Raw genomic sequence first — 13,525 nt, forward strand, 5'->3', positions numbered from 1 at the left:
TATTTTTTTTTAAACTGGTATATTAATTGACACGTTTCAGATTCAACGATTCTCTCCACTGTATTAATACAGATATTTATAATGTGCTTATGTCATCATTTACACGCACTCTGAGAAATTTTCCAAAAAGTTACTCATCTCATAATTGTCACAAGTCAATCACGCTTAACTTTGAAGTTTCTAAGTGTTTATCTCCTGGCAAAAACAAAAGATGTATCTTATTGATATAAGTAGGAGACATCTAATCTTTAAAGCATTCTTCGAATATATAGTCTCGTACCTACACAATTTCAAAATCTTGTTAATTCTTGGACCTAGTGTCACATTAATTACTTACGGGCTTGTTAATAATAAAATTGCATGCAGTACACACCTGGGGGAAAAGCAACTAAAATATAATAATGAAATCGAACAATTTATAGAGGTGATTGAAACAATTAAAGGGAGCAACATGCTAACCATTAAATTTCAAATTACGCCGTAAAGTTTTACCCCGCTTTTTCTTAATTATGCTCCGTTTTGTCCGAATAAGATTAGTTTATAAAGATTCCTGCTACGGAAAGATGAAGCTAAGCAATCATTAACGGAATCCATGAACAAACAATGGCGATTCTTAATCAATCAAAGTGGACAAGGAATAACGTAGGAATTAATTTAACCATTTTGTAATGATTTTAGCGGATACACTATGTGGTGAAAGTGATTAGATTATTATTTTACGAGGTAACACGATGTTTAACTAAACTTATTTAAAACAGCTTTTAAGTTCTTATATCTTATAATTTGTTTTAGCAGCTTATAAGCCGTGAGGTCTTATTTTAAAAGTAAGTTGTTAAAGTGTTTGAATGAATTTATTTTAAATAACTTAAAGATATTAATGTTTTTGGTATTATAAAATCTTTTTGTTGTCAAAATTATAAGATACTATGAATTAATGTAAATAGATTGAAATGAATATTTTATTTCTTAATTAATTTTTTCATTGTTGAAAATATTGATGTATTAAAATATAGAATTTTTTTTTTTTAGACTAATAAAATTTTCTTTAATATTGATATTTTCTTTGTTTGATAATATTGTGATATTATTGATATATATTATAAGATATCTAGATATTATAATATTGTTCAAAAGAGTTTATTTCCTAATAAAATTCTTGTTTTTTTATTTGTGTAAGACTCTATAAAATTAATAAACTTTAGGGCAAATGAAGTCTATAAATAAGATATCATTGATGTTGCGACAAGTGGTTTTGAGACGATGTATTTGAGAGTCAAAGGAAGAGCAAAAAATTACATCAGTGAAGGTTTTTCGTGATCGATTCACACTATTTGTTGTGTTGTTGTGAGGTGTTGGAGACATTCGAAGATAACACTTGTGTAAAGTGTTGGTTAAAGAGTTATTTGTGGCCTCGGGTTTCAGCAATACAGTTATTGCATTCGTGGTTTTGTTTATTTTTATTTGATATGCAATTTACTTCCTTGATATGTTAAGGGGTATAATTTTTCGTAATTTCACTAGTATTGGTTTTGTAAGCTATTTACAATTTTCTAGTGAATAATTTGCCATGATGCACAGTTTATTATACTTGTACTGTGCATGATGTATTCTGTCTTATTTTAGTCATTAAATTTTATTTGTGTGTTTAATTAATATATTTCGCTGTGTTTAAAATCTGATACACAATCTCAATATTTTCTTTATTTTTATATTAAACAAATCAACTCTCTGTATTCTAACTTTTTTAAAAAACAATTTATAAGTTATCAAACAACTTATTTTGACCGCTTATAAGTTGTTTGCAATTTTTCTTATCAAACAAATCATGAGAGCTTATAAGCTGTTTTTTTACCTCTTACCAGCTCTGTCAAACACTCTTTAATTATATATCGAAAACCGTTAATGAAGTTACGAAATTGCATACATGATTTTCTTACAAATTTAAAAGTTTTGACATCTGATTTAAAATTGAAATATGGAAAATAAGTGTTATTTATTAAACTCCGAAATTGTTTAGTTATCGGTTATGCATCACTTTTCTTAATTATATAATTTCCATTCACCTTAAAAACTCAACTGCATTAAAATTGTCATGTTCTAACAAATAAATAATTAGGCGCACAGACTTATTTTGCTTCGGGAAAATAACCACTTATTTTATTTAGTTCTAATTTTAATATTTTCCAAGTAAGTTAGTGTAAAAGCCTAAAAGACACAAGAAAGAACTTGATAAGGCGAGTACTCGGTCGTTGTCGCAATCAACAAAATTAATTGTAAATTATTAAAGCCACCACAAATATTCACTTAAGAACACGTATCAAAATCAAATGCCATTTTCCACCACATATAAGTACGCATGTCGGGCTGCCCTCTTTTATTTAACATGTATAACGTTGTCTTGATATTTTAAAAACAAATAAAACATATATTAAAAATCTAAAACAAATTTTTTTTTAAAAAAAATTCTCTTCGGTTTTTTAATCGAGTAATATATTTATTATAATTGAATCTTAAATACGAGACTCTCATCTTAGAGTTTTAATTAAGAGTAGGTCTCTTGTGAGACGGTCTCACGAATCTTTATCTGTGAGACGGGTCAACCCTACCGATATTCACAATAAAAAATAATACTCTTAACATAAAAAATAATACTTTTTAATACATGACCCAAATAAAATATATGTCTCACAAAATATGATCCATGAGACGTCTCACACAAGTTTTTATCTTTAAAATTAAAAGTGCCGAAATTGGGTTACTTAATTAATTAATGAGAGGCTCAAAAGCAATGACCAAACCTACCAAACACAAACCACATTAACTATGTCACCAAACAGCTTACCGAGAACCGACACGTGTCCGGACAGATCCCACATGTTTTTCTTCAGAACTAAGCTTAAAAAATGACCCACACGCTGACGTAAGCACAATTAAAAGGATACTAAACCCCACCACAAATAGTGGTTCATGACTCAAAAGTTAACCGCGCCAAAAGACTAAACTGCCCCTAACTTAGTCCCAAAATTACTCATTGTTTTGCCGATAAATACCGGCTCCCTGCGCTTACATTCTTCCCTTTTCCCCTCCTCTCTTCTCTCCTTATGTTATCTACAGCCCCAGCCATGTTTTCATCCTTCGAAAACCTATTCGAGGCTTTCGAACCCGGTCTATCTCCTTGGGGGGTTTCTGATGATAAAGAACCTCCTTTTGTCTTTCACGCACACGAACCGGCTTTGGTCGTCACCCCACCACCGACCTCCCACGAACCGGAGAGTTCCAACTCCGGTTCGTACAAACACACTCAAGTCCTAACTATTCCGGATTCCGGCTATACAGAACCGGTTCTAAATACCTCTAAGAACTCAAATTCAGGTTCGGTCATAGATGAACGAAAGCATAAACGCATGATGTCGAACCGAGAATCAGCCCGGCGGTCCCGCATGCGGCAACAGAAACACTTGGAAAACCTGAGGAACCAGGTGAACCGGATTAAGGTCTCGAACCGGCAAACAATGAACCGTCTGAGTTTAGTGGTGCACCAGAACCAATTGGTCCTCCGTGAAAATGAGTACCTTCGGTCGGAATCGGCGATGCTCCGCCAAAGATTGTGGGACATACGGCAAGTTCTTCTGGTCCGTCAGCTTCAGCAGAACCTGAATTCCTCTGCATGTCCATGCAATAACTTCACGTCCACTAATGGAGGACAACTACAGCACCACTCTTTGATTACATGACTTAATTAATAAACTAAAATCTGCTTAATAATCATCAATTCGCACTATCGAACAGGCGTGAAAATCCCCCCCTCTATCTCTCTCTCTCTCTCGAGTTAAATATAGTTTTCGAAGAAATTTAGAGATGAATTTTGGGATTGGTTTGGGAAAAATGGTTTGTTTTTGGCTAACACAGTAAATTATTTGTAATTAAAGTCTCTCCAAAGTATGGGTTTATTTCATTTTAGAAGGCTTTGATTGATTAGTGTTACCCTAGCTATGTATCTACATATATAGTTTTACTATTAATTTCATATATTATTATAATTATTGTCGTTTTCCCATTATGATTTTTTTTCTTAGCTATATATTTTTCTTGGTTCCACGTCCATATCGCCTACAAAACAAAATCCAATTATCAATCGCTCATTAAAGCAAGTGGATGGAAAATCAATCATTGAAATTGAAATTGATATATTATCACACGTATATATAAAAATACAAATTGATATATTATTTCATACTGAGAGACCAGCGTCTCCTTTAAATAACGTGTCAACAGAAAATACATAATATCCCAAAGAAAAAGTGGAGGATTCGTGTTATATTATATAATAAAGGCAAGTAGTGGAGTGAGTATAAAAACTTTGATAATTAATAAATACTAGCTAATTATTTGACTCTATATTGTTCTCAGATTAAAAAAATTAAATTAAGTATTGAAATTCAAGTGATATTTAAAAATTTATTTATTAATGATCAGATAAAAATTATTTAATACCAAAAAAACTTTGAATTATACACACGAATCGTAAATGATTTGTTATCGTTAGTGTTTTAATTTATTTCATAATGTGAATTAGTTATCAATGAAGTAGTATATATCATAGCCGTTCATGGCCAGTTATGGTTAGTGTTTTACTTCATAATTTGAAGTAGCGTGTTAAGGAGAATTGAAAAATATTAATAAAACTGACAATATATTTATATATAAAATTTAATTTCTATCAGATAAATATAAATAATTTACTTTTGTGCCGTAATACCGCTTGATGATAAAGAATTGACTGAAACCGTAAATTACATAACCAAAAATTAAAAAAAAAAAAGGGGTAAATTAGACTCATCCAGATATCGACAACTAAAATTATAGAAGTGCTTATCCTTAGTGAATCCACTTACACATATATGGCTGAGCATTCGATTCCAATTGAACCAACCAAATTGAAATCTGAATCAAAGTGACCAGGTATATATATATATATTTTCCATCTAACTTAAACTCATAAAAATATAATTCACCAAATTGGTATTCTACCAAATTGAAATATTCGTACTGATTCAACAAAAAAACAATAACAATTATTTTTCCTAGAATGTTCGGTTTGTTCGATTATGAAAGAAAAGTCTAACAAACTGGTCTTTCACCCGTGTTCTGAGGTGATAACTCTTACACATCGTGGTTGATAGATGTAACTGTTTCTGACTTATCTATTACATAATTTGGTTTTGTCCTAAAAAAAAAAATCAACCAGAGGTGGGAAGAGTATCTTTATGTGGACAAGCAAGTCCCACATAGACCAAATTTTCAAATCCACTTTTTTTTTCCTTTTGCTTTATCTTGATTGGTATTCGATCAAGTACAACAAAATTGTGCCAGTTTTAAGAATTTAATATAAAAAAATGGGATAGTACTTATGCAGAAAATATTAATAAAAAAAGTTTGGACCAAGAAAATAAAATTTTAAAAGAATATACACCTGCAACTTGTGGAATTACCCGTTTTCCTTACAAGAAAAAGACAAAAAAAAAAAAAAAAAAAAAAANGTTTATTCCTCTTTAAAAGTCGACTTTAATTAATGATAGCTGTAGTTTTAGCCGAGGAAGGGTTAAGTATTCAGGGATCGAGTGGAAAGACGTCATAAAGAAATAGATATCAGAGTATGTGAATTTTTGTAAAGGAAATCATGTTGGATCTTCAATATATAGTTAAGAATTTAAATACTTGGAAAATAGGATTTGTCAAATAGTATTAGAAAAATTCTCAATTTTATATGTAGTTTAGATATCAATTTTTTTTAATATTATTTAATTTACTATCGTTTCTGAATCGATTTTATTTACGTACATGACTAAATAGATGGACATTTCAGCTCTAATTTCAACGACTAATTAATTACAGTTTTAGGGTGGATTAACTATTTGTTAATTAGTGGGAGACTAAGTAAAGGTTTGATATTATTATAAGAGGTGCGACGGTCGATGGATATTCCCCACATATGTCATTTTAATATATACGGGTCTTCTGCCAATGACTTGTAATTACCTATTTTTCATCAAAGTTCTATATTTTCGAATTCCGAACTCGATTTTAACAATCTCCTCTCTTAATTCAGAAAAAAAATAAAAAAAAAACATAATTTTTTTATATATAAGATGGGATATGTACGCATGTGTTTCATGAACTACCCACTATGCTTGAAAGTTCGTGCTATACACATGACATATCATGATTGTTTGTATTATTAAAGTGATTATTCAATCTCGAAAACAAAGCAAGACATGAAATTTCTCTCTGTTATGATCAAATATATTATTTATATTATGATTCAAACAATTGAATTTGTGCTTATTTATATATTTGATCATTTAAATAATAAATTTTAGTTTTAATTTGTTATTTATGATTCTTTTTGCAATTTTATTTCTTCTGTTCGTGGTTTTACTTTTTTTCCCTATTGAAGAGCTGACGTGACGCGAAACGAAAATATAAAAAATGACTAACATTTCAAAATATTGAAATATACATAACTAAGATCAAATTTTGATAACATTTACTACTAAAACCGTAAAAATAAAAATATACAAGACAATTGTTGCACTTTTTCCCTTAAAAGTATTTAGTACCCCAAAGATTTGTTGATTGAATTTAGAATGTGTGAATCCCTTATATTTCATATTACCTAAGATAAGAAACTTCCGACGATATTTCAAGAAATTAAATTTCAACAAAAAAGAACATGAAATTCCACAGCCTTTTTTTTAAATATAATATTCAGATGAATAATGCATAAAAACATTAATTTCCCCTAAAATTTCATTCAACGAAGAAAAAAAATGAAAAAAAATTACATAACTTTGGACTAAAAATAAATTCATTATTTGGTGGATATATGAAACATGCTACATATTTGTTTTTATTAAAAAAAATTATTTATTAAATCGAATCTGAAAGAAAACGTCGACTAGTCTCAAAAAACTATTTGTTAGTCAAAAGAGAATCATATTACAGTTTTTGGATTTATAATAAACTTTATACAATTGAAAATCTTTATTTATTTTGCCTTTTTATCCTTCACTATGACCTTTTTCAACTGCTTTTAAGTTTTTTCCGTGATGAATTTTTCTTCTCATTTTTCAAATAATGCTCTCAGTCTCTCTCATTCACGTCTATCAAAAGAAAATAAAATTTATATTGATAGCCACATATGCGTTAAATGAGATGCTATACTTATGTCATTATCTCAATTATGTATATAAAGATGGACATTTATTAGGTCGATAATTTTTTTAGCGGATCTCACGTGTATTATTAAATGTTCACCCGTATATGCATTATGATAACTTGAAATTTCTCGTATTTACAATATATATAATCGTGATGATGTATAACAATATTTCTGAAATATCTAGTTATACACAAGTTAAAGATTGAATAAAATAGATATAGAATTAATAAACTAAACATGCATCAAATGTTTCGAATTCAACATTGAACATCTATTATGTAACGGTTTTTGTTTTTCGGATCATGGTTGTATGTAGGTTTTTTAGTTGGGAAGTGGTTTTGTAGTCATTAGATTTCGAACTCAAAACTTCATCTTACATTTAAAGTTTTGTGTCAGATAAACTATAAGTTATTAAAAATAAATAAAAACTTAGGATTTGAAGCCATGATTTTTATGTTATCTTCCATGTTAAATTTGATTTTCCTAAAAACTAGGTAAGGCTATTTTGTCAACTTTGTGTTCATACTTTTTCATACTAACATTGTAACTTCCCTGATTCGACGACTGTCCTCACTCACACGCACCATATGAAACTTCTCAGAGGGTCACCCATCCCAAAATTATCCTAAGACAAACACGCTTAATTTTGGAGTTCTTATGTGATGAGATGCCGAAAAGAAGATGCATCTTCTTGATATTAGTAGCATATATCAAATCTTTTAAACATTCCTCAACTGCACAGTCTCATTCATGAATAGTTTCGGAATCCCTCTCTTTCCGGTGTAAGATCAGTTCAATCATATTCCCTCCGTCTAGAAACCTGCCAGGAGCCGCTAATTGTCCATGCAATATCATGGCATCGGCGACATTTACATTAATAATCGGTATTTAATAATTTTCTATAAAAAAATCCAGAGCTTATATTAAAATAAAAAATATTATATTATAGTATAAATTTTAGAGATGATTTTCGTAAGAAATTAGGAACAAGTATTGTGCAATTAAATTTGAATGGAGTCGTGAATAAAAAAAAGTGACATTCTTTTGTCAAAAGGTATAACCATACGCGGGTTGTACGTGTCAGGTTTCTTTTCATGGAATCTCACAGCACGTGCCAAATACTGATAAGAGATTTGTAGCTATCTGATCACTCGAGAATCAGAATCATATAATCGAGATAATGTACTACGAGTTTCATCTCGTTAGTCACCAATAGTTTTTTATATATAAAATAATACAAATAACTATTTTTTTTCTGTCATTTATAATAATTTTCAAATTCCATTAAATAAGATAATATTGTATCTAATATTGAAGCGGAAAAATTATTTTAATATTTATTGAATTAGCGGCATAACAATTATATATAAAAAGATAATTTTAAAGAATAAAGAAGAAATATCAGTGCGAAAAAAAACTGTTGAATAAAAGTTGTCTTCTTTCGGTGTGTGTATGTGTGCAATTGTATGTGTAGAAATAAATTCTTATGTGAAACGATCTTACGTATGTGTATCCGTGAAACGGATCGACCCAATACACATCTGTAATGAAATAATTTTTTGACGTAAAAAGTTATATATTTCACTCAAATCAACATATATTGCACATATACTTTTGACATAAAAAATGTGACTTTTTACTCAAAACTATATACTACATAATATTTCTACACATGTAAGTAACAAAAATATATATGTTCAATGAAAACTAAGACTTTAGACATATAAAGTAATATTTTCATGGGTATCGTCAGGTCAGATATCCGTCTCACAAATTAAATATTAGAGTTTCGTTTTCCGCATCGAAGAAGCGACATAAGTTTAAAAAAAAATACTGCTTTGACGTTCAAAACGTTTTTGGGTGTCTATGATTTAAAACATTTTAAATGGTGTTAAGCTTTGATTTATCGTTATATTTAAGAACGATGCACCACCAAACTATTTCAGGATTAGCGGAGTTAGTCATTCTTGTAAATCTCTACGAACTTTCTTCAACCTTCAAATCATGTTCATAATCAGAAATTTTGTTCCTCGTGTGGATTGCACTAGAAATCCATTCGAAATTATGCGTTGCGAATAATTTGATCAGTCGCCATAAATTGAAAATTACGGTGAGGCAACGACAGCGCTACATCGACAAAGATTGGTGTCGTGGTAGTGCTCGGTCGTGAGCCTTGGACAAGGTGGTGTCGATTATCATAGGGGATAAAGAGAAGGTGAAGGAAAATATTAACTTAATTTTCTTGTTGTGCTAATTGTTATCTTTTTTTTTACAACACTTTGATATATTGTATTTAATAAATATAATATTCCAATCTCATCAAGATTCCCCTCGAATCAATATTCTATATTTTCATTATTTAAAACTCTCATATGATATTTTTCACTCTTTAAATATTATATATAATTAAGTCATCTTCAACTTTTGATAAAATATATAAATATATCATCATTATTTAATTATTTAACTAATTATTAATCAATTAATTAATTCTAGACTCTTTTAAAATATTCAATTAAAATCTTATATTTAGTATTCGTTGAAAATAATGTATTATTTAATTCTCATTTTCTAAATTCACTAAATAAATCATTGTGATCTCACTAATATAATGAATAACTAAAATTTTAAAGACAAACATTTTCTACATATTCATTTTTCGCAGCTTCCGGTTTTGTGAACTCATTAACTAAAATCGACATTTGCACTCTCCTTACTTACTTAGTAGTTAAGCTAACTTCCACAATTCCAATAATAAATCTATTTATGAATTCTTTTATAAGAAATCTTTTTTATCTCCATCAAACAACAGTCGTCAAATTCAACTCATTGAATTCGAATATCTCAACGGGAATACATAATCAAATACTTGTGTGATCTTCAATAGTTCAGAGATACAACTAGATGTGGGTTCACAACATCATATGATTTAGAATAACATTTTTTCTTACTCTGACTTATCCTAATTAGCATTATTCTTCTCATCAACCCCTTGATCAAGAACTTTAGAACTCAAGTCTGATTGCACCCAGTGGTTAGCATATAGTAAGGTTCTTTCTGCTCATATATTTCGATCGAATATTCAATCATTTATATATCAAGAGTTGCATATGAATTCAAAAACGATGTGATGTATCTTCGAGTAATAATAGTGACACGATATGTGTAACTAGAGAAATATCTTTCCATAATGCACATGTCTTATTCTGGTTGGAGATTTTTTGCACTAATAACTCATCAGATCATATAAGATATATTCACCTGTATGTGAGCGGTGAATATTCCCCGAATACAATGAACGGCTCTACGTATTTCGAAACTATACGTAACCTTACTACCTAATGGACCTCAATAGAATCGTTAAACAGATCAAAGTACATGCTAGTAATGATGTACAATCATAACCACGAACTAATTCATTCGATACGTGATAACTACTTAGAAAGTATGAGGAGGGTTGTTCAGCAAATATATATGAATAATCATCTCTATACCCTCATCAATGAAACATGACGTTTGCATCATAAATGCTAGTCTCAAGTTTAAGTGAAATTTATCATTATCTTGTGTGGCTGAATCGACTGAGAACCAATTTAGAATCTTCAGTAAAATTTCTAATGAGTTTCACGATCTTACGTTGAGAGATATACATTAGGTACTTATTTTATATTAAAATTTTTATCTATGCAGCTTGAATGTGTATACATATAAAATAAATGTTATAATTGGATAAAATCATAAAATATTATTAAATTTTTTTTTACATTAAACTCAATAAAGGACAAGCCACAAGTTGGCTCGTTGGACACATTCTGATATTAAACTCGTGAACCCGATTAAGATTATATATCTAATTGTTTATTTTATATGAATTGAAGAAAACAGACTGGCGAGAGAGGATCATTATATTACATTGGAGGAGTATAGAACACCCAATGTGGTCCCTTAAAAAAAATGAAAAGAGTAGTTTGTTTTAAAAAATAAAATGAAATTGAAGTTATGAGTTTTTTCAATTGAAATGGTAAAAAGAAAAGGATACATTGAAAAGAAAAATATAAAATATAGAGTCGATTGATTAAAAGATAATTTTGGAATTAGAAGAAAGCTTATTCAGCATATCAAAATTTATTTATTATGGGAGGCTTAGCTTTAATCAATAGCAAGTATAGAAAAATTTGTCCAACTAAAAATATTAAAATTCAAGTTTCAATAAAAAAAAAAAGTAAGTTATTTTAATAAATATAAACAATGATTTAAAAATTTCAGACCTGAAATTTATGCATGTTACAAGAAAAAATATTTTCTTAATTAAACCTAAAAAAATTCAAAAATTGAGAGTTTCTCGGTAGATATTTAGTGTAGTATAGATAGATATATACAATATATTCACAAACACAAATACGTACGTAATCATAATTTGGGCCGGCCTCTTGTAGACGCAGGACTAGACATGTTAACAAATTAAATTAAATCGATTCGAATATGGCAAAAATTTAAAGACTCAAACTAGTTTTATTCGAGTTCGAGTTCGAGTTCGATTGGAATTTTGAAAATTTTAAAATTTTTGGCTCGTATTCGATTCAAATTAATGCTCGAGTTCGAATTCGATTAGAAAGATTCGAACATGTTCACAAATATATGAATAATTGCACGAAAATAAGTACTCGAAGTGCTCGAAATTTATTTATTTAATATACAATAATATTATATTAATAAAATATTAAAAATTACGAAATGCACATGAACTATCGAACAAAATCTCGACATACCAAGGGCGGGACATACATATTTTAGCATTTTTCTTGCCCCGCTCTTGGGAAGTAAACTTTTTTTTTTTTAGTTTTGCATCGTTTTATATATAATTTGTATTTACTATGTTATATTTTCCTCTCATACAATGCTTCATCTTTCGTTATTATAATTCACAGTTGTTTTATAAATTCAGCGTTATTAATTTAAATGTTTTATTCATGCACGGAAGCTATGGTATTCCAACGTGCACATAAGCTATTATCTTGAATTTTTATAGGTCAATATTTAACTATCATGTTATATATATCTCCAAATTTGAATTTTTTTAAATATTTAATTAGATATTGAATTATAAATTTTTTTCCCTAGATATTGAAATTATAATTTTTTCCCTTCAAAAAGTTTTTATGTTTTATATAATAATAAATCGTTTTACAGAAATTGGTAATTGATATACATTAAAGAAGATTTTGGTTTTCTGAACATCCGAATTTGCTGAGTATATATGGCAGGATGAGCGGAGAGAGGTTACAGGAAATTAAATAAATACCGAGTCCCTCTATTTAATTACTGTGAAAAATTATATTTTTGGAATAAAATGTAAATTTTTTATGATTTGGGTCGGGTTGAAAATTTTTATCATAAAATTGATCCGTAGAACCGTCTCATATGTAATTAATATATGTTAAAGAAGATCTGAGTTTTTCGAACATTCGAATTTGCTGAGTATATATGGAAGGACGAGTGGAGAGAAGTTACGTGAAATTAAGGTGGGTGTATTCAATGTAGGAGATTTATTAACTTTTAATGACTTTGAGTCCGTTTGGTATAAGAAGCTACAATTAAAAAAGTGTTTTTTTTTAAATAAAAAAAATTGCTTTTTTAATTTTAACTTGTTTGGGTGGGCTTCTAGTGCTTAAAAAAGCACTTATTTAAGTTGAAATTAGAGCTTTTTTAAAGCCCTATTTTAGAGCTTTTTTCACTAGCTTTTTTAATAACCTAAAAAACAACATCCACCAGTAGCCTCCTCTCAATCTTTTCTCCGTTCTTCTACAAGGTACAATTTTTTTTTTCCGTCGACGTTTTTTTTCGTTCATTTTTTCTGCTTTCTTTTTACTGCAGAATCTATACTCCCTATTCATTTACGTCTGTATTACGTATTGTGAATTAGATAATTATGTTACAATTCGGTCAATGATCAGATAAATCCAGGAAGTCAGGAAGGGGAAAGTATTTGCTTATTCCATTTTTTTGCAACTACGTATATAATATTCATCAATTCTTGTGTATTACGTATATAATATTATATTAATTAAAATATGTTATATACCATAATATTACTGTAATATTATTTAATCCTTGTTTGTATTACTTTTTCATTTATGATATTGTAAATTAGATAATCTATTGTTTTTTTATGTTTTATTTTTGAATATAGAATGTATTCGAAGTTAGCTCCTAAACGAGGATTATCAAATCAAAGTCAATTACCTAGATATACGATTGAGACTGTTGAACCTGGATTTGTTGCTGATGAGAATAATAAGGCGG

The 13,525-nt window shown here is 29.0% G+C and overlaps 1 protein-coding gene across 1 annotated transcript; it reads left to right on the forward strand.

Annotated features, from left to right (window-relative positions):
- Nucleotides 1-3,122: 3,122 nt before the first annotated feature.
- LOC140989663 (uncharacterized) lies at nucleotides 3,123-3,734 on the forward strand. The gene has a single exon (XM_073459390.1). The coding sequence runs from the start codon at nucleotides 3,123-3,125 to the stop codon at nucleotides 3,732-3,734; it is 612 nt and encodes a 203-aa protein (XP_073315491.1).
- The last annotated feature ends 9,791 nt before the right edge of the window (nucleotides 3,735-13,525 follow it).

Source organism: Primulina huaijiensis, chromosome 1 (assembly GCF_012295235.1).
Source record: "Primulina huaijiensis isolate GDHJ02 chromosome 1, ASM1229523v2, whole genome shotgun sequence".
Classification (NCBI taxonomy): domain Eukaryota; kingdom Viridiplantae; phylum Streptophyta; class Magnoliopsida; order Lamiales; family Gesneriaceae; genus Primulina; species Primulina huaijiensis.